General features: G+C 44.3%; 3 protein-coding genes across 10 annotated transcripts; 1 reads left to right on the plus strand and 2 right to left on the minus strand.

Annotated features, from left to right (window-relative positions):
• Window positions 1-67: 67 nt before the first annotated feature.
• On the plus strand, window positions 68-11,985 carry LOC100846020 (protein MULTIPOLAR SPINDLE 1). Of its 7 annotated transcripts, XR_002964919.1 has the most exons (14): window positions 76-558; window positions 640-697; window positions 772-912; window positions 1,017-1,076; window positions 1,238-1,320; window positions 1,396-1,453; window positions 2,327-2,455; window positions 3,003-3,192; window positions 3,833-3,903; window positions 4,096-4,306; window positions 4,508-4,588; window positions 5,866-6,268; window positions 10,776-11,067; window positions 11,675-11,985. XR_002964919.1 is itself a non-coding variant. In XM_014900207.2 (10 exons), the coding sequence occupies exons 1-10, from the start codon at window positions 109-111 to the stop codon at window positions 4,278-4,280; spliced, it is 1,425 nt and encodes a 474-aa protein (XP_014755693.1). In that variant the 5' UTR covers window positions 77-108; the 3' UTR covers window positions 4,281-4,483. The 7 variants fall into 7 exon arrangements, 2 of the variants coding, with proteins under 2 accessions (XP_014755694.1, XP_014755693.1); XR_001406665.2 differs by lacking the exon at window positions 10,776-11,067 and having other exon boundaries at window positions 68-558; window positions 5,866-6,032; XR_002964918.1 differs by lacking the exon at window positions 10,776-11,067.
• On the minus strand, window positions 8,313-9,403 carry LOC104584262 (zinc finger protein GIS3). The gene has a single exon (XM_010238483.3). The coding sequence runs from the start codon at window positions 9,204-9,206 to the stop codon at window positions 8,643-8,645; it is 564 nt and encodes a 187-aa protein (XP_010236785.1). The 5' UTR covers window positions 9,207-9,403; the 3' UTR covers window positions 8,313-8,642.
• Window positions 11,986-12,851: 866 nt separating the features above from the next.
• On the minus strand, window positions 12,852-17,948 carry LOC100846631. Of its 2 annotated transcripts, none has more exons than XM_010237096.3 (9): window positions 17,658-17,948; window positions 16,383-16,444; window positions 16,103-16,280; window positions 15,630-15,706; window positions 15,252-15,558; window positions 15,040-15,158; window positions 14,230-14,748; window positions 13,917-14,129; window positions 12,852-13,738 (listed from the first exon to the last, which is right to left on the minus strand). In XM_010237096.3, exons 1-9 carry the CDS (start codon window positions 17,692-17,694, stop codon window positions 13,259-13,261), a joined length of 1,992 nt encoding a protein of 663 aa, XP_010235398.1. In that variant the 5' UTR covers window positions 17,695-17,948; the 3' UTR covers window positions 12,852-13,258. The 2 variants fall into 2 exon arrangements, with proteins under 2 accessions (XP_010235398.1, XP_010235397.1); XM_010237095.3 differs by having other exon boundaries at window positions 16,383-16,453.
• Between the last annotated feature and the right edge of the window lie 699 nt (window positions 17,949-18,647).

Here is an 18,647-nt window from a genome sequence, read left to right on the forward strand (position 1 = left end):
AAATTCTTTTCAAAAATACTGCGGCCTATTTTGAATTTTTGTCGTTGGGTTTTTTGAACAAATGGGGCTGCGAAGTATACTACCAGTCACTCATTTCGTCGATCACCCATGGCGCCTCCCGGGACTGTCTCGTCTCCGAACCCGGGTGGCAGCAGCAGCAGCAAGGGCGTCGGCGGCGGGACGGAGCCGAGGTTCACCGGGGTGCGGAAGCTGGCTTCAGGGCGGTACTCGGCGGTCTTCTACCACTCGGTGAACAAGAAGAGCGCGACCGTCCGCGTCGGCACCTACGACACGGCCGAGCAGGCCGCTGGCGCCCGCGCCGCCGCCAAAATCGCCATGGCTTCCGCACCCTCCCGCCCGCCTCCGACGCCGCCGCCGCCGCGGCTGCCGTGGATCTCGACCACCTCGTCGTCGCGGATAGACTCGCCGTCGCTCAAGGCAGCGCTCGCCATGGCCCTCGTCCACCACAAGCGCCTCCCGGCCCCCGCGGGCGCCGCCGCCGCCACCTCCGCCGCCGCCTCCCCCAAGTCCCCGCCTCTCGTCCGCTGGAAGCGCAAGGTCGCATTTCATTCATTCGTCCCCTCTTACCAACGAACCCTAATTCCACCTCGCTCTGATCCTGTTGTCTCTCCCGCCCAGGCCAAGGACCGGAAGCGGGAGATCCTCCGCCTCCGCGAGGAGCTCAAGCTCCTCCAAGGTACATTGCTCTTCATTCGTTCGGTTTCCAGAGCTTCTGTTCGCGTGTGTGACTTAAACGAGGGTTGGGTTCAGATGGGGCGCGCAGGGAGGAGTTGGAGCCGCCGGTTGCGTCGTGCCGGTGCCACTTCTTCGACGGGTGCGGGAGCCTGCCGCCGCCCGGTGGTGGGGAGCATTGGGTCGACGAGGTTCTGCGGAGGAGGTTCCTCAGATTGGGTACAGTTTTTCTAGCTCGTGCTTCGATCGGAATGGAACTAATTGGCCTCTACGCACTGTTATTTTTTTCGAATTTTAACTGTTCTGTAATTCGATTGCAACAGCACGGTGGATGGAGAAACGACGGAGACCGGATCGATCTCTTCCCGTCAGTGGTTCGCTGGGTGGGGTGTTACTGAAAACATATCGTTATGCTTGAAATGTGTTTTAAATTAAGTGTGTATAAACCATGTGCCATTAATATGTTTGGATCATTAGACTTTACTACTCGCCATTGCAGAGTTTTATGTGCTTGAACCTTGTTTTCAATTGTTTCATTGTGCAGAGTTCAACAGGGAGGATGAGATACAACAGCTTAGCTTGTCGATCGATTTCCTAGTGGAGCTATCAGATGGCATTTTTGGCAAGGTAAAAATTCTATAATCTCATTGCAAGTAAGATACGCCATATTTTGTGTTTCTAAAGTTGGATTGACATGTGCAGAAAGAAGCTGGATCATCATTTGCTACATTCTCTCACCAAGCAGTCGACTTCATTTTGGGTAAGTCAGAGTTCTATTGTTATACCACTGGTGGAGCTGTAATAAACTTGTTGTCAAATATAGTGATATGTTTTGTAACCATGCATAGTATGATGCACAATCCAGTGAGCTCTTGAGGGCCATACCCCCTCCACTCATTCTACTCAGTTATTGTGTATGATTGTGCATATGTTCTATTATTGCTTATCACATAGGGGGCAGGGGCACAATAATGGTGAACACTGGCTTGCCTGCATTATCTGTTTTATTGATCAGAAAGAATCAGTACTGTCAGGTTTTTGTTTTCATAATTTTCAACATTGCTGCTTTCATGGTTATAATATGTGACTGAAGAAACATAAACTTGTGTATGTTTGAAATTCAGCCTTCTACATTCCATTGTGCTGAACCATCATGGTACAGTGTTGTATGAATCCATGAGAACAGGCACGTGTGCGGTTGTGTGAAGTACTCAAATCAATGGCACACTCAGCCCAAGTTTAGACTAGTATTTCTTAATTGAATAATATAAAGTTCCGAAGTGATGAGTCTTTGAATGGAAAGAGCTGCCACCTAGTGTGCTATCCGATTTAATCAGTTACGATGTTCATATGTTGAGAGAGGCCTTCGCGCCGTAGTTTTCTTCAGTTCATGTACAGCGAGCTGCTTCCTGCAGATTTGACTTCTTTTTGCGTTATCTTTCTGTAAGCTGTAACTTTTGTTTTCTCCCTACTTAATGCAAAAGCAGAGCTCCTGCTGTTTCCTGTCAAAAAAGTATGCAGGCCACATATCAGTGATTTGATTTTATGAAGCGTATGACTTCGGGAAATTACTTTCGCACCTTTTCTTTTAGTGATTCTTAATTATTGATTCATAAAGAACCTTTTCTTTCAGCTGCACTGAGGAACATCCTAATATCGAAAAGGGAAAAAGAACTGGTTGAGGAGATAATCGATGGTTTAGTGGCACGTTTGATGAAAAGGATGTGTACCATTCCTGAAAATACTGGTACTTCAGATTCAGGTTATACTTACTTGATATGCTTTTTAATTATGGATATTTCCTTTATATTCTTCTGAATAGTGCACCCAAGGTGATGGAATGATGCAATGAATCGTTAAAGGTTGACAAGGATTCTGGGCGCGCAAGTTATTATTGTTGGTTCATGCTGATTGTTTCCAAATTGGAAAATCTTTTGCTGTGGCCCTTTCTTTTGCAATATGGCTTGATTTTCCATGGGTCTTGCTATTGTTTTACTCAGGGTCATCTCTCCCTCTTAAGGAGAGTGTTGAGTTGAACTATGAAAAATCATCGATGCTCTAATCTGGAAGATATTCTTTTTTTTGCGGGGGAGATCGGGGAGACATTCAGCATGGAACACATTATGCTTTCCTTAATATTTTGGTTTACAGTGCACCAGGAAGTATTTAGCTTGTAATTTCCATCCCAACTTTAGATCATTTGGTTTCAGACTACTCTGCACTGAGTTTTGACAGCCATGTGTGTGTGCTCCTAGTCTACACCCATAGCACATTGATTCCTTTCCTCCATTCTGTTCAATATTCTGCAGGATCAGTTGAATGCTCAGATGCCCAATTCTCTGTGCAGCACTTGTTCCGCAAATTAGGAAATGAAGAGTTCATTGGTCAGCGGATAATCCTTGCAGTTTCTCAAAAGATCTCAAATGTATCAGAAAGATTACTTCTCGTAGACCCGTTTGATGGTTCCTTCCCTGATATGCATGACAACATGTTCATCATGTAAGTTTATACTGGTCTTCTATTGAATTTAGACTACAGTAGAAGAGTTTTAGCTTCTCCACTTCCAATCATGACTGTCCTGTATATCCATTTCGATTTCATCAGTTTACAACAACCGTTTGACCTCTTTAGCATGAAAATCTGGATGAAAAACTTAGCAGCAGTTTCCTGTATGGGCAGGGCAACTGCTACCACATGCACAATAGTTCATATGTCATTTAGTCTTGACTTATGGATTAAAAAGTCTGCGGGAGGTTACTGTTTCCATTGCAGTGAAAAATCTCTGAATGGACAATCAGTTACCCATTAACTTTGCGACGGCGCGTGAAACGTCACAATTAACATACAGTGGTCACCTAACAGATCTGAACATTAATTGGCTGTCAAATCTGGTTAATTGACAAAACTATGACCTATTCAGTCCTATTGGTTGGTGTCTGTCACTTTGGCATCCACATGTCCAATAGTTGGTATGCGAAGAATTTACTGAACATCTGTTGGAGGTACAACACGATGCATAACCACCAATTGTTAATCTCAATTGAAATACTTACTGCTTCCTATATAATTTATTGTTAGTTTTAATCTTCTAACAGTATAACTGGGCATTGTGCATGCTCATCCTGTTCTCATGCTGCAGGATTCAATTAATTGAGTTCCTCATATCCGATTGCATGAAAAATTGGCTATGTTGCGAGCAATTTGACAAAAGTTAGTGCTTCCTTTGACCTGACCACCCTGTCTTTTTTTATCTATACGCCACTGAATTATATTGCATTCAAGATGACAGAATTTTCATCAAGATCAGCTCATTTGAACTTAAGAAATTGTGTCAGAATATACTGTATCTTATGACAATTCATTTGCAAGAGTTTGATCACACTTAATACAACTCTTATTCAGAAATTTTCGAAGAATGGGCCAGATCTATTCTCAAGACACGCAAAGACTTGGAAGTCCTGGAAAACATAAATGGGCTGTATGTAGTATACATTGAGCGAGTGGTCGGGAGGTTGGCAAGGGAGGTTGCTCCTGCTGCTCATCAGGGGAAGCTGGACCTAGAAGTTTTCTCCAAACTCCTGTGCTGAGAGCGTCCAGCCCTGGATTTGACAATGTATTTAGTTTACTCACAATTCACTTGGCTTACATTTTCTATTAGCTATGCATGTGCTTTCACTCCAGAAATTAGCTAATTGCACTCTGCATGTTGAATGATCAATGACTTCTTGTTTTGATGTTTCTTTCTGTAAGCACATTTTGTGCCGTTGGTAGTAATATTCACAGTCATATCTCTCCTCCTGCATATCAACTGCAGCTGGATGCTTAGCTACAGAAAGATGGTCCAGCAAACTGGTGTTGTGTTCACTGAATGGTCGGGAACAAGACATTGCCAAAAGTATGTTTTATTAACTTCATCTCATGTGAATGATTAGTTACTGCAAACCAGTTTGCTATAATCAATGATATATAGTTTAATTGATCTAGTAATTATAGACTTGCATATATTTGCATTCTGGTCTACAAGAGGAAACTTAAAAATCCGGTGAATCTACCGTTGTGGCCTGACATCATTTGATTTGTCAATATATAACTTGGGCACTTTTCATTTCACACCCTTCCTTTGTGCATTTGGGGGTCTTGTATGTTCTACAGGCTGGCAAACACTAGTCTTGGTTTCAGACTATAGAAAGAACAAAATAGCACGGCCTAGCTTATTTTCTATTGATTCTCTAGATGTTGTATAAAAAAGGCAAGCTTTCTACTCCAGTACCCTCGTGTCATACTCATAGGTATACATGATCAGCCTGTATCTGCTTAAAAAAGGTAAGAGTACTTTTCTTAACTTGGAAAATGTAAGCTCATTTGTCTGCGCCGTGCAAAGGGCGTTGTTATCTGTTACACTTTGATGTGCATACATGTTGCTTTCTTCATTTCTAGCTGTGGTGTTTAAATCACGGCGTCAATTCTTGAGACCAAGCTAGACGACTAGTCATGTTTTGGGGGCGCTTTACTCAACGAGTAACTTCTTGCTTTACAAATGTGATCTCCTCAGGCTTCCCTGACTCCTTATGGCCAAATATACTATGGCTTTCTAGAATTAGGATTGCAAATCAACGGGCTTTCCTGCGACTGCAAGAATCCAGCAAACGGGCGTCCGTACCTATCCTATATATCCAACAGTTGCCCAAAAAATACTTTAGTCATCTGTAACACAATTCTGAATTGAACAATCTGCAGGAGAACTGGCAGGGCTAGAGTCATCTGTCAATTATTTAGCTTTAATGAAATTCTGTTGCAGTAACTACATTGCTAGATTAGTTCTAGAACTGCTAGCTCCAAGAATATTAGATTTGAGAAACAAACAGTCCAGGTATCACTGGAAATGCTTGCACTCTCCTTTTGGTAAAGAATGAACTTGCACTCCTCACCCCAAGACATGCAAGTAGATAAGCACTGCCTAGCTAGCTTTATTGTCCAAACCAGTGTCTGAGGAGTTTACATCACCTTTTCTAGTCAGCAACACTATCATCACCCCCTCTTTTCTCTACTGGTATAACAACAACACACAAAGAGAGATGCATGCAATCGATTGATTAACATCAGGCTCTTCCATTCAAGTCTTTGCATCTCTTGGTTAATTAAGCTGAACCGCCCTCTTCTCCCCATTGACAGGACCTCCATGCTCGATCGATGTAAGGTCCTTTTCGCGGAGGCCGGGCCGGCCGGCAGGTACGTACGAACCAGCAGCAGAGATTGACAAGCTAGTTGGCGTGCGCCGCCGTTCCAGTGCCTGAATCTGGCCTCTTCTTCCCCAAGGGTGAAACATCTCTGGATCCCAGGTTTGTTGTACACACGATGCACTCATCTCTTGTTGCCAATTTGGAACGCTCTGGCGAGCTAAACGACGATGGGCAGGGCACGTTACTGGGTAGGTTAACTCGCTGTCGAGGCTAGCTCTAGCTAGGCATTGTCTGCAGACTGATTGCCCTGGGACCAAGGACTTCCTGTAGTGAGAACCTGAAGTATACGCAAGTGCGTACAACCAGCTGCTTTGGAAATTATGAAGAGAACTCTGGTGAGTTTTGATGGACGTGAAATGAGGTCTTACGGAGTAAATTTACCTAGCTAGTGATTGCGATTGCTTGGCGTTCCAAGGTTATTCTTACCAGTGGAGTTCGTCCATAAAAAAATGCTGACAGCAAGAACACTTGGCAACTATAAAATGTCTGCGCTTCAAGCATGTCCTTCGGATTTAATTAGGGACACACCCTCGTTGGAACTTGGAATGCAGGGTTCTACATATATGTAGCTTAGCTGAAATTTCTCGAGGAGGAAGTTTCAAAGGAGGAGACCCAAAGCATGGAATTGTGTTCGCCAGCTGTACATTGCCTAATCAAAGCCTGCAGCCCTGGTTTTCTGGCTGAAGACCAGAGTTCGTTTACATGCCTGCCCAGGCCAGGCCAGCACACGTTATAGCCTTATAGGTATTTGCTGCTTGAATTTTAACCGACCGACGATGCAATATATACCGTATTCCCTCTCTCCTGAAATAAGTGAACACGAACTTTGAAAATGACGATGCATTATATCAGGCATGCACATGTAACGCGTAGAGATTTTATACATGCATGATATATAAGCTGATGGACTGGGACAAGTCGTCAGTTGGAAGGCCGGCCCACGCCAGTTTTGTCCATTTTCCTCTTACGACGGCAGCACACCCTGTCGACCGTGCATGTGAAGATAGATATCTGAATCAGTCCTCAAGGGCTCAAAGCCCCAACAAACGAAGGCACGCACGTAATTGCAGCATAGCAGCGTTTATTAGCAGCATGCTTGCATTGCATGCCCGTGGGAGAGCTAGGATTCCATTCAGATATGCATGTCTGGCCTCCGTTTGTGTCTCATGTCAACCTGCCTAGCCAGCTACAAACTCTACAATCCACCATTACATGCATGCAGGGACAAAAAATCAACAATGATACCACTTGCTTACTTACAAAATAAAGTACCTTTGGATTTGTTTCTCATGTTATTTGGTGCTTGCATGCTGCATATGCATGCACACGTCAAGCTAGGCACATTTTACGGTGATGTGTGAACGTGATGTGCATACTCGCTGGCCCTGGCCGGCCGGCTGGCTGCATGTGGGGCTGCGCTGATCTCTGAACATTTGGTCAATTGGCCAAGCATACAGAGTCACTTGGACTTTCCTCCGAAATGGTTTGCTTGATCAGCATGCATTGCGCTTCAATTGTCTTCTGTTAGTCCACACGCATGCTATATAGGATTTTCTTTGTCCAACTTCCACAACTAGAAGATCTGAGAGTGATCAGTGAGATACATGGTACTTCTTGCAATTCTAACTTTTTACATCTGTTGATCATTGGGATCCATAAATTGCATCGTCCTTGCTTTGCGTGCGTGTTGTGTGATTTGCACAAAAGTACCTGACAAAGAAAAGGAGAGACCAGCAACCACTAAGTAAAAAAGGAGAGAAAGAGATAGTCGATCGTACGTGCAAATGCATAGAAGTAACACCATCTGAAGTACGGGTGGACCCGGCTGTGATCTGCAACTGAGAGCTAGATAGCCACAGGAGTAAGTGAAAGGTAATCACATGGTGTGTCCTACTCCTACCCAAGGTTCGGATGGGAAGTACAAATATGCAAGGGTTATTATTTATGGTTCCCCTTCTCCATACATGGCCCTTGGATCTTCATCCAAGGGTTATAATTTCCCCTCATTATTCTCGCCTTTGCCTAATCCTAACAGTTGGCCGATCCTTTGCACCCCCATCCCTTGTCTCCGGTGAGATTTGTACTCCCTCCGTCCCATAATAACTGATTCAAATTTGTCTAAATGTGGATGTATATAAAAAGTCGCTTGATATGAGACGGAAGGAGTAGTTGTTAACTTTTTGTAGATCGGGTCACTTGTATATCCCTCAGACTAGACACGCGGTGCATTCAGCACTGCAGATTGTAGGGAAATTAAGGTACCTATGGAGATCGGGTGATCGATAGACTTGTTGAACTTGTCCTCATTTTTCCATCACATGAAATTTTTGGGTGAACTGGTTCGGTGCATGAAACTGTGCGATCGATGATCATCGTGCATGCAATTTAATGTTCGATTTATATATATAACGATCAGTCAACCTATTTCTGCATATACAACATTTCGTTCTATATATAGCAGTACACGTACTAATAATCAACCAACACAATTGCAATTAAATTGCTGGGCTAGCTGGGGAATCGATAGATATTAAGCATCTCAATTATTAACAACGAGTCCCATGCATGCATTGATGCATGCTTGGAGTGCTTAATGCTTGCCACAGATCGACATACGTACGCATATCTTATATATGTACGTCGACCCGATAGACATATACGTTCGATGTTCGATCGATGCATGCATGGATGAACCGTAGTTCGAATATTTTACAGCTTGAGCGACAAGTCGATGCCGTCGTCCTCGGCGCCGGCGTGCACGCGGGTATGGTACCCACTGTGGCGGCGGCGGCCGGCTCCGTCGGCGATCCAGCTGACAACGGCGGCTGCTGCCGCGGCCGACGGCGACCCTGCTGCTGCTTGGTCAACTACAACGTGGTGGTCTCCGGATCCTGATCCTCGCGGCGGCGGGTACCAGCTGCTGCTGCCGATGATCATCAGGTCCGCCGGCGAAGGCGGCGAGGAAGAAGAAGACGCGGCCCCAGCGATGCCGGCAACGGCGGAGGAGAGGTCGCGGCTGCGCTTGGCGAGGCTGCGCTCGAGCTTGTGCGCGTTCTGGTGGCCGCCCAGCGCCTGCGAGCTGTAGAACCTGCGCCGGCAGTAGGTGCACGAGAAGCTCCTGTCGCCGCCGCCCTCCGAAACGCCACCAGCCGGCACCGGCATCGGCATCGGCGTCACGTGTTGCCTTCTTGCTGCCGCCGCCGCCGCCACCGTCGAGTGGTGGAGCAGCCTCAGGTCCAGGTTCACCTCGCCGCCCGGCGCCGCCCTCTCCATTAATTCCTTCCCTTCCCCTGCAGTCAGCTAGAGCTGGCTAACTGATGATCGAATACACTATATATAACTCGATCTAGTGCTAGCTGTGCAGGGTTTATATATAGAGATGGAGAGAGGAGTATATAGGAGATGTGAGCTCAGAGTGAGTGAGCAGGCTAAGCAAATATATAGCTCCAAGGGCTCAAAAGCCTGCACTAGCTCCACAGCTCTAAAGCTCTAGCTTATGTGAATCTGAGTGATCAGGAAAGGAAGACTAGCTTAGTACTGCCAGTACTGTAGAGCACACACACCAATTATTGATCGTTACCAGACGTTTTGATCAGATACTAGCTAGTTTGGTGGGTGCATGCCAATTAATGGCGCGGGTCGATGGATGGAATCGAAGGCACGTAATTGCCTGTTAAGGTTTGGATGAACAGAATTAGCATCGATTTAGCATGCATGCTTGTTTAGTACACACTCTACGCCGGAAGGGCCTGCTTTATTAAGGGGATTGGTTACTGGTGTAGTCCTTGATTGTACTCTATGGTGATAGGAATTAGGAGATAAAATCCATGTTGTACTAGTCATAGGAGTACAGAGTATACTCGGGCATGGGTGGCCTGGCCCCAAGCCCGACGTCCCGGGTCGGGCTCAGGCCTTCCTTTCCAGTCCCAAGACCAGCCCGAAAAAGCTCGAAATGACTTAAAAACAGGTATTTTTAGAAAAATAGGTATAAGAATCATTTATTTATTTCGAAAATAATTATTTTAATGCTTAAATGGCCTATTTTCGGTGTTTCGGGCCGGGTCGGGTTGGGGCTTCAGGTTCGACCGTCGGGCTTTTATGAAGCCCGGCCCGGGATTTGCCCGGTACAGTACAGAGTACTAACTAAGCTAGAAAATTAACGGTTTCAGCTGGCGATTAAGCTAGATAAGGATATGATTAGGGACTGATAGAAAAGAGAGGATGCGTTTGTTGAAAGTTAGAACCAAACTTGGGAAGAAACCATCTGGGGCTCACTTGTCAGTGGCACACTGTAGAAGTTCTAGTCAGCAGCAAGTGAGACCATGCAAATGATAAATCGATCTCCTCCCAACATGCTACAGTACCTGATCACTCTGCTAGTGAGCAGTGTGATTGGACCTACTCGGCTACTCTCCACGTCTATGGTCTCTAGCTAGCTATGTAGGGTAAGTAAATATATATATTAGATATAATTGAAGAACAAGAATTAATAATATATACATGGCTGGCATGAGGACACATGCATGCATCATCAAGTTGAGCACTTGCCAAGCCACAAGCTCTAGCTATATGGACTAGAGTACATAGACATACATGTTGCTCAGATGGAGACTGTGGACACGCACGTACGCCCCTGACACATGATGTATGTATCAGAGAGAGCAAACTATGCATTCAGAGAGAGCAGATATATGCTATATATCACCCATCCCAACGTGTCCCTGAAACCCAACAAATGGTAGTAGTATAGTACGTGCTTCTTTCTAGGCTAGCTTCTTCTAGCTGCTGCTGGTTAGGTACATCATGTGCATACACTAATTATAAAATTTTATGATGATGTAGCTAAGCTAAGCTTATAAGCAGCATATATGCGGTGGCCGGATGATGAATATGCATATGTCCCCTCTTGACAAGACCACACCTGCCTAGTTTACTTGGCTACAGTCTATATGGATCTGTGTGGGCTTTGAAAATCTTGGCAAAAGGTGCGTGGGGGCTCTGTCATGGTAGGAGCATCCAGGACCCTGGATCTGCTACAGTTGCTGCTGCCGAAAAAGAAATCTCTGTTCGTCTAGAACTTAGATCTGTATGTACCCTGCAACCTGCTGACTGCTGGGCTTACCATAAGAAAAAAGTATGTGCTGAGCTAAGTGCAAGATTTCATCTGGCCGTACAATTATTTGTTTTCCATCATAACCAAGACACTGGTACTCTTGATCGAGTACTGCAGAGACTTCATGTCCCTCCGTCCAACAACAAGGATGTCTCAATTTTGACTAAATTTAAATGCATATATATACTAAGTCACATCTAGATATTTTTAAATTTTGACAAATTTGAGACATCCTTCTGTTGGACGGAGGGAGTAGTAATTTTCTCACTTCCGATCCCATGTGTTTGATCAATTGGGGTTTTCTGTTCTGTCGTAGGTATAGGGAAATCATATGGTCTCTGTTCAGAACATCGCAAGTTATTTACTCTGTCCAACAAAAGATGTCTCAAGTTTGTCAAAATTTGAATGTATCTAGATATGACTTAGTGTATAGATGCATTCAAATTTGTTCAAAATTGAGACATCCTTTGTTGGACGGAGGGAGTATGAATATTGCTGGAATCTCGATTGGCGAGCTGTTAATTAGCAGTCTATCTCTTTTCGATCAATATGATGGAATCTTGCTAACTTTTATAATATTTAGCGTATTAATTAGTTCATTTCTTTTGCATGAAACATTTGGAAACAGCTGAAGGAAACACACCAAAAATGATTGAGCAGAGTGGCAATGCAAGAGAGCAAGCTGATCTCTGAAGCAGCGATAGCATTAATTGAGCTAGTGAGATGCATCATGCATGTTGTCATATATGATACACAAATGATTAAAGTTTTGTTTTCTTGGCAAGGAACTGATCAGGATGACGATCTATACATATATGCACAGTGTATGCATGCATGCAGATGCTCTAGTACACACACATATATATTATCTGGAGTTGGGTCCTCCAGGTTCTGGCCTGTTCCCACATATACAAATAATACAATGCAGATATTGATATATATGATGATGCGAATCTGACAGGAGATTTGGTCGGTCGGTCGGCATGAACATGATGGAGATGAGATATATGGACATCAGTCCACGTACACACAACGTACTTCGAGGCTGCTGATTGATAGATAGCATAATTTATCAGACAGAATAGGTACATACTCTTTAGCTTGGCCGGACCATCATATGATAATTTATCAGACATATATAACAGGTTTCTTGTCAACACTTGGCCATCCAGTCCATGCTCAACTCTCCGTCCACAAATTACTCTTTAAAGTGTAGCTTCAGGCACAGTTTAGTGGGTCTGGGCTCCTGTGGGCGATAAGGTGGGCCTGGGCTCCTGTGGGCGATCACCTGGGCCTACTCTTTAGCATGACCGGACCATCATATGCTAATCTGGCCCAACTGCTTATACGTTTCTTTAACAGCCTGTTCGACGGCCCTCGGAGATGAAATGGAATCAGATTTTTCATAGGGTTTGGATGAATTTGAATTATAGATATAAAAATCATGTGTCTGCCACATGGATTTGTAGACACCTTTGTAGAATGAGACAAATTCAGAGAAATGATGCCTTTTGGAGAGAAATTGAGATTATATGTACCCCAAATCTAAGTTGAAATTATGTAAATCTCACACTGGTGGCAGGTCAGTAAAACACTCTTTGTTTCCATGTTAGAACTCCAAGCTGGCATATATGATGATGAGTTGGTCTGTTCACAAATTAATTCTAGAGGACTTGGCAACCAAAATGAAATCCTCACATGATCAGATGAACATTCAGTGAAGTCCAGGGTTGTGATTTGATATTTGATTATAGGCATGCTCTTATTATTATGTTGCTTATTATTGCATACATAGTGTATGTATGTAGAGAGGGAGAAAAGTAGCAAAATATTATTCATCTGAATGTGATCCAACATTGAAACTTACAGAGGCTTGCACAAAAACTGCAGAGCTCTCCACCTTAAGCCTACAAACTAAGAATACCATATCCATATAATAATGCAAAAGGAAATGCGAGGGGTAGAAAATAGAAGAGAAGTAGGAAGCAAAAGAAGAAAAAGAGAGGAACTATTCAAGGAACTAGTAAGCTTCCATCCAAGCTTGGCAAAGAGAGACCTATATTATCCTCCCTAGTGTACATCACGCCCGACGAGAAGCACAAGACGTTGTCGTCGCCAGCCGCATCTTCATATTTGGCGGCACCGGACAACAAAGCCCGTGGATGTTTCGAGCACGCAACCAAATTACATTGCCCTGAGCAGGTTCTACATGTTAGCTGCTCTCCTTGACTTCGACAGGCTTCGCCGCAACAGATGAATCCCCGGCAGGGCCTTTATCGGCCAAAGGGCTAACGCTCTTGGCCTCACCACCAAGCCGCACAGCCTGTGCGAAACTCTTGGTGATATGACCCACCAGGTCGGTGGGTACAGCCAAGGGCTTCTTGGGCTCAACAACGCTAGAACTCTTGGCGATAGGACCGACTAGGTCAGCGGGGACAGCAAGGGGCTTCTTGGGCTCAACAACGCTAGAACTCTTGGCGATGTGACCCACCTGATCAGTGGGGACAGTCAAGGGCTTCTTGGGCTCAACAGCACTAGAGCTGGATATCTGCTGTTGCTGATGCAGCCGTGCCTTGTTCTCCAGCAACGCTTTCTCACGTTCCTCATAAAAGTCAAAGTCATCAAGGATCGACGCATCGTCCTCATGATCCTTGAAGATTTTAAGCATCTCCAGTCCTCGTTCCAGTTTCACCTAAAATACGCTCCAATATGTATTAGTGGCACAGCGAAGTACTGATATCAAGTAGCTGCAATAAATCAATGTGTGCAGTACCCTACCAACATGATGAGTGGGATCATAAAGAGCGGTAATCAGAACACAGTAAATGTTCAAATCAAGCAACAAGTAGAAGATATTTAAAAAAACGTACCTCTTGTGTGTCCCGGCTGTTAGTTACAGGTTTATTGTCGTTGTTTTCAAGAATTATATGACGGAAGAGATTATTTGGAACGTCCTTCACTATGTGCCACTTAACAGGGAACTGTCCCGTCCACTTATCTTGCTGCCAGTAGTCCACACTCTTCTCAAAATTCACTGGACCAGTCATCTCTGCAACACCGCAGAACTGTGCGCTAGCATTCACCTGGGCATGTTGTTCCAGTTATCAATTCTCAAGAAGGAATAACAAATCTGGGAACCTAAAAAAGAATAACATAGGAAAACAGGGATGAGGCTTTGATTACCGAAAACAGCAGAAAAATGGGACAATGTTCTCCCTTCTCCTTCGCTTCATGATAGGCCGAGTCTAGTTTCTTGTTTCCGTTTGTGGTGCTGGCCCAAACACCATACTTGATGCTTTTGTGCACATTATCTTCACTGTACGATTTTATGATAAAAAATCTAGCACTTCTGTACTCCGTAACAAAGTCAGTCCTATTGTATGACACCTGGGCAACTACAGAAGAAGGCTTCACATCCATACTGGCATCCTCTGGCTGCTTCTTAGGCCTAGAAGCACGCGGACCTCGGCTTTGCTCATTGAGAAAGTCAAGTGAACCATCACAACTGCACAACAAAGCATTACCCCTTCCTCTCCTGCGCCCTTTGTCAATCGGAATAAAACTTCTACTGCTCATGCCATAGCTAGGGAAAGGACCCCTGTAATTACTGGCATGTGGGTAACTCCCACTGTGAGAGAACCCTCTTCCATAAGAGTCACTGGGGTTTCCAAAACCATAGAATGACTTCTGCTGAGGGGACATCTGAAATTGGGGAAAAGCTAAGTGTCAAAAGATTGATCTTGTCCTGATATAATCAGTAATGGTCTCTTGTCAATATGGCATATATATCAGCATAGAAAGAACACAATGTAGCAGAGCAAGAGACACATCAGATAGTTCAACAGCAGTAATGGTCTTCTTGTCAATATGGCATATATATCTTGCTGAGGGGTGCGGTGGGAGGGGAGCTATGTTTCTACAATATATATGCAGACAAAAAAAAAATTGATGACTAGGGACTAGATTATTCATCGATAGCAGTGAAAAGAATACCATCCCAGAAGCCATAGGAAAATTGCTTTGTCCAAATGCCCCTGATACACCACCAAAAGGTTGAGGTGAAGCTGCAGGTGATGGAAATGATCCAGTTCCTTCTGAAGATCTAAACCATTCTGAAAAATAGCATTTCAAGGAACAAAGTGATAATCACACCTTATCATGGAACATAGATCATCATGTAAACAAAGCACAGGATAGATAATAACCCGGTCTTGGCCCAAAAAGGAAGCTGTTTGGACTCAGAGTGTCAGCGATAAAAGCTCCTTGTGTTGGGTCAATTGGCATCATTGTCTCACCCTGTGATATTGGAGTAGGAGAGCTTAAATATGGCATGCCAGGTGGTACTGTTTGCTGGTAGTAAGGAGCCGAGAAGGAGAACTGCTGAGGGGAGTAGAGCTGACCATCTCCACTAACAGCAGCCGGAACAGGTGTCGAGATAGGAGAATATTGAGCATAAGGGTCATAGCCATAACCACCATGGTACATCACTGAAGGATCCTCGTTGTATACAACCTTCAATAAAAGCCAAATTAAGAAAAAGCACACTTCACAGAAGTTCTTGAAAACTAAAGAAATCTACTTACCGTGGGACCCACTTCCAGTCCTTCCACACTCACATAAGGAGGATATACGTCCCATTCATTTGGAGGGTTCTCATGTCCTGGACCCAACAACATCATTCATCAACTCTAGTGAAAAGTTAAATTTTGGTGGCATCAAATATGCCCGCTCCAAAGATTAGTGAATTTGGTGTGCTAGCATAAGGTTACGCTGTATATAAAAAGAAATATCAAAATGAGTTTAAGTTCTTGTTATTTCATTATTTGACTCCTAATAGGTCAAATGTAATTTCATAATAAAAGACAGCTTAAAGAGATCCTCCAGGTCCATATATGCCCAAATAGCATCAGATGGTGCTTCTACAATTATTATCCTTTTCTAATTCTGTCCGCATGACATGAAAAGATGTCAGTGTAAGAATCTACTTTCCTTAACAAAAATACATTATGCAGTTGGAAACCATAGGCCCATATCTGCAAGGAAAAGGTGAACTGACCTGGGTAATAGAATGGTTGTGCTTGTGGGGAATACATATGTTGCGGATATGCAGCATTATGCTCAACACCAATGTTGGACGTGCCAGCTTGGGCTTGTCCTTCACTTGGTAGACTGATAACACTTGAATCCAGTGAAATGGTGGGTTTAAGTATTTTCTCATCCTTCCTAGCAATGGTCTGAGGTCAAAAAAAAAATCAACAATCAGCAAAAAAAGAGAGAGAGAGAAAGCAGGCAAAGGGTTATATAAGATATCCTTAAAAAAATCATCAAATAATGACCTGCTCTTTAGTACCAGCGAGAACAGGTTTTTGTTCAACGTCAACTCTCGGTTCCGGGGAATCTATAGGTCCTAAAGCAGAGATTAAAAAAATTAGCTCAAGTGTCAAGAAAGGCAAGTTAATGACATATCATGAAAAGCAGACAAAATGACATTGCAAAATAATGTTGGCACTTGTAGAGTGCCTTCTAGCGAAAGTAACAAATCTAATTGTTGTCCAGCATATTTAGATGATTAGATCCAGATACCATAGGATTAGGGATTCAAACAGGATCCAGTTTAAATGACTTGCTAGTTTGAACGTTTGCTCTGCAAAATTTGGAGATCTGCTTATATATAGGATATCCCGCTTGCATCCCTACATAAGATCCTGAACCTACCTACTGTTCTAGGAAATCACATGCATTGCAGATGAATATAAACAGCCATGTGCATCACCATTACAAATTTGCGTTCTTAGTTGCTAATACTCAGCCACTTACTCTAGCCTACTTGATCATGAAGGCTAATAACATCAGCCATGCATAATAAAGGCCTGTCACGTCCATCACTCACTGCCATTCTGTTATTCGGTCAAACAACATTGCATCACAATGGAGGCCTCCCCAGGCAACTGAGCCTTGCACATGATCAGGGCTTCTATTATGACAAAGACATCCTACCACTACTCTCTGCTTTAGTCCAGCCCTGCACCAACTGTTCACAAGGCGCACACCTGCTGCATGTATGTATCCCACTCAGGTAGATGGAATCATAATTAAGTGCAGACTGCTACACAGGCAAATAGACACATGACTCAATTTCCACACGACAGCATCGCCGCACCATACAAATGAAGTGCCTTATTGCTGCACATATACGCGAACCCCCGCAATAGTCAACATGTGCCTAGCTTGGGCAATTCCTCAATATGCCTTGTCTGGTCAAATTCAACTACTTGACGACTAATATCCTTAAGCACCAGCAACTAGAAAGAGCCTAAGGCATTCAACCACCAATTGCGAGTCGCAGATAACATCTCGCGCCAAGATCCCACACATCAGCTTCCTCCCGCCAAGATCTCGCGCCTTGAATCACCGTCCCTGACCGGCCCCAGAACCCAGCAGCAGCAACCACTAGCAATCGCATCAATTCCGCAGCATCCAAGATCAGCAGAACCCATCCCAAACTACAGGATCCAAAATCCCGCCGGCCGTCGAACAAACCGGCCACCGACCGAGCACACAACAATCAACAACAAATAAATAAAATTTCCAGCAAAAACACGAGCACTCACCGGCCCGGTCCGATCCGCCGTGCGCCGACTCCATCATCGAGGACCGATCCGCACCCCGGGCGCCGGAACGAAGAAGAGGAAGAAAGAAGCGGGGATCGATCGATCAACGAACCAACCCGGCCCAAACAAACCCCGCGCTCCCCCGCCGGATCTCGCCGACTGGATCCGATCGGGGGGCGGGGCGCGCGCGCGAGAAGATCGACCGATCGATCTCTCCCGCGGCTGTAGCTCGCGGGTGATCTGATTTGGGGTAGCTCGATGCGAAACGGAAGCGAAGCCCATTTTTATGAACTGGCGTTAATTATTTATAGGGCGGGGTCGGATCTGAGCACGGCGGGAGAGTCCAGGGGCGTATCTGCAAATTGCTGGGCCTGCCTGGATTCCGTTTGGATTTTACCGGCGATAAAAAAAATTGAAATCCGACGTGGCGCTTACCTGGCACGGCCTGGCATGTGCAGTGCTTCAAGTCAAGATCCAAAGAACAGAACAAACAAAAACTAGCTTCAATAATCAAGTCACTGATCCAGATCCAGTGTCAAATTACTGGTTAGTACACCATTCTAGCTTCAATAATCAAGTCACTGATCCAGGTCGGTTGTCAGATTACAGACTGGTACACCATTCGAGCTTCAAATTAGAGATTATCGAGCGAGTTGATCCGTGGGCAAAAGTTGTATTCCCTCTTATTAATTACTCCCTCTGATCCATATTACTTGTCTCAAATTTGTCCAAATATGAATGTATCTATGTTTAAAAAGCGTCTAGATACGTGTAATATTTCGACAAGTAATATGTACTCCCTCCGATCCATATTACTTGTCGAAATATTACACGTATCTAGACATTTTTTAAGTATAGATATATCCGCATATTTGAGTCACCTAATATGAGACAGAGGGAGTACTAAGAAAAAGTTAATTGACATTCTACTAAAAAAATATTCCCTTCTCCAACAATGCATTATACTCCCCCGTCTCAAAATAAGTGACG

Source organism: Brachypodium distachyon, chromosome 3 (assembly GCF_000005505.3).
Source record: "Brachypodium distachyon strain Bd21 chromosome 3, Brachypodium_distachyon_v3.0, whole genome shotgun sequence".
Classification (NCBI taxonomy): Eukaryota; Viridiplantae; Streptophyta; class Magnoliopsida; order Poales; family Poaceae; genus Brachypodium; species Brachypodium distachyon.

What these genes read in the sequence shown, in the direction of transcription:
- LOC104584262 (XM_010238483.3), bottom strand. Translation starts at nt 9,206, where the DNA reads ATGGAGAGGGCGGCGCCGGGCGGCGAGGTGAACCTGGACCTGAGGCTG.
- LOC100846631 (XM_010237095.3), bottom strand. Translation starts at nt 17,694, where the DNA reads ATGATGGAGTCGGCGCACGGCGGATCGGACCGGGCCG. An exon ending in TCGCTGGTACTAAAGAGCAG is followed by an intron (nt 16,281 to 16,382) that starts GTCATTATTTGA and finishes TTTTGACCTCAG; the next exon opens with ACCATTGCTAGGAAGGATGA. An exon ending in CCATTTTTCTGCTGTTTTCG is followed by an intron (nt 14,130 to 14,229) that starts GTAATCAAAGCC and finishes CAACATGCCCAG; the next exon opens with GTGAATGCTAGCGCACAGTT.
- LOC100846020 (XM_014900207.2), top strand. Translation starts at nt 109, where the DNA reads ATGGCGCCTCCCGGGACTGTCTCGTCTCCGAACCCGGGTGGCAGCAGC. An exon ending in TCCCGTCAGTGGTTCGCTGG is followed by an intron (nt 1,077 to 1,237) that starts GTGGGGTGTTAC and finishes TTCATTGTGCAG; the next exon opens with AGTTCAACAGGGAGGATGAG. An exon ending in TACTGGTACTTCAGATTCAG is followed by an intron (nt 2,456 to 3,002) that starts GTTATACTTACT and finishes AATATTCTGCAG; the next exon opens with GATCAGTTGAATGCTCAGAT.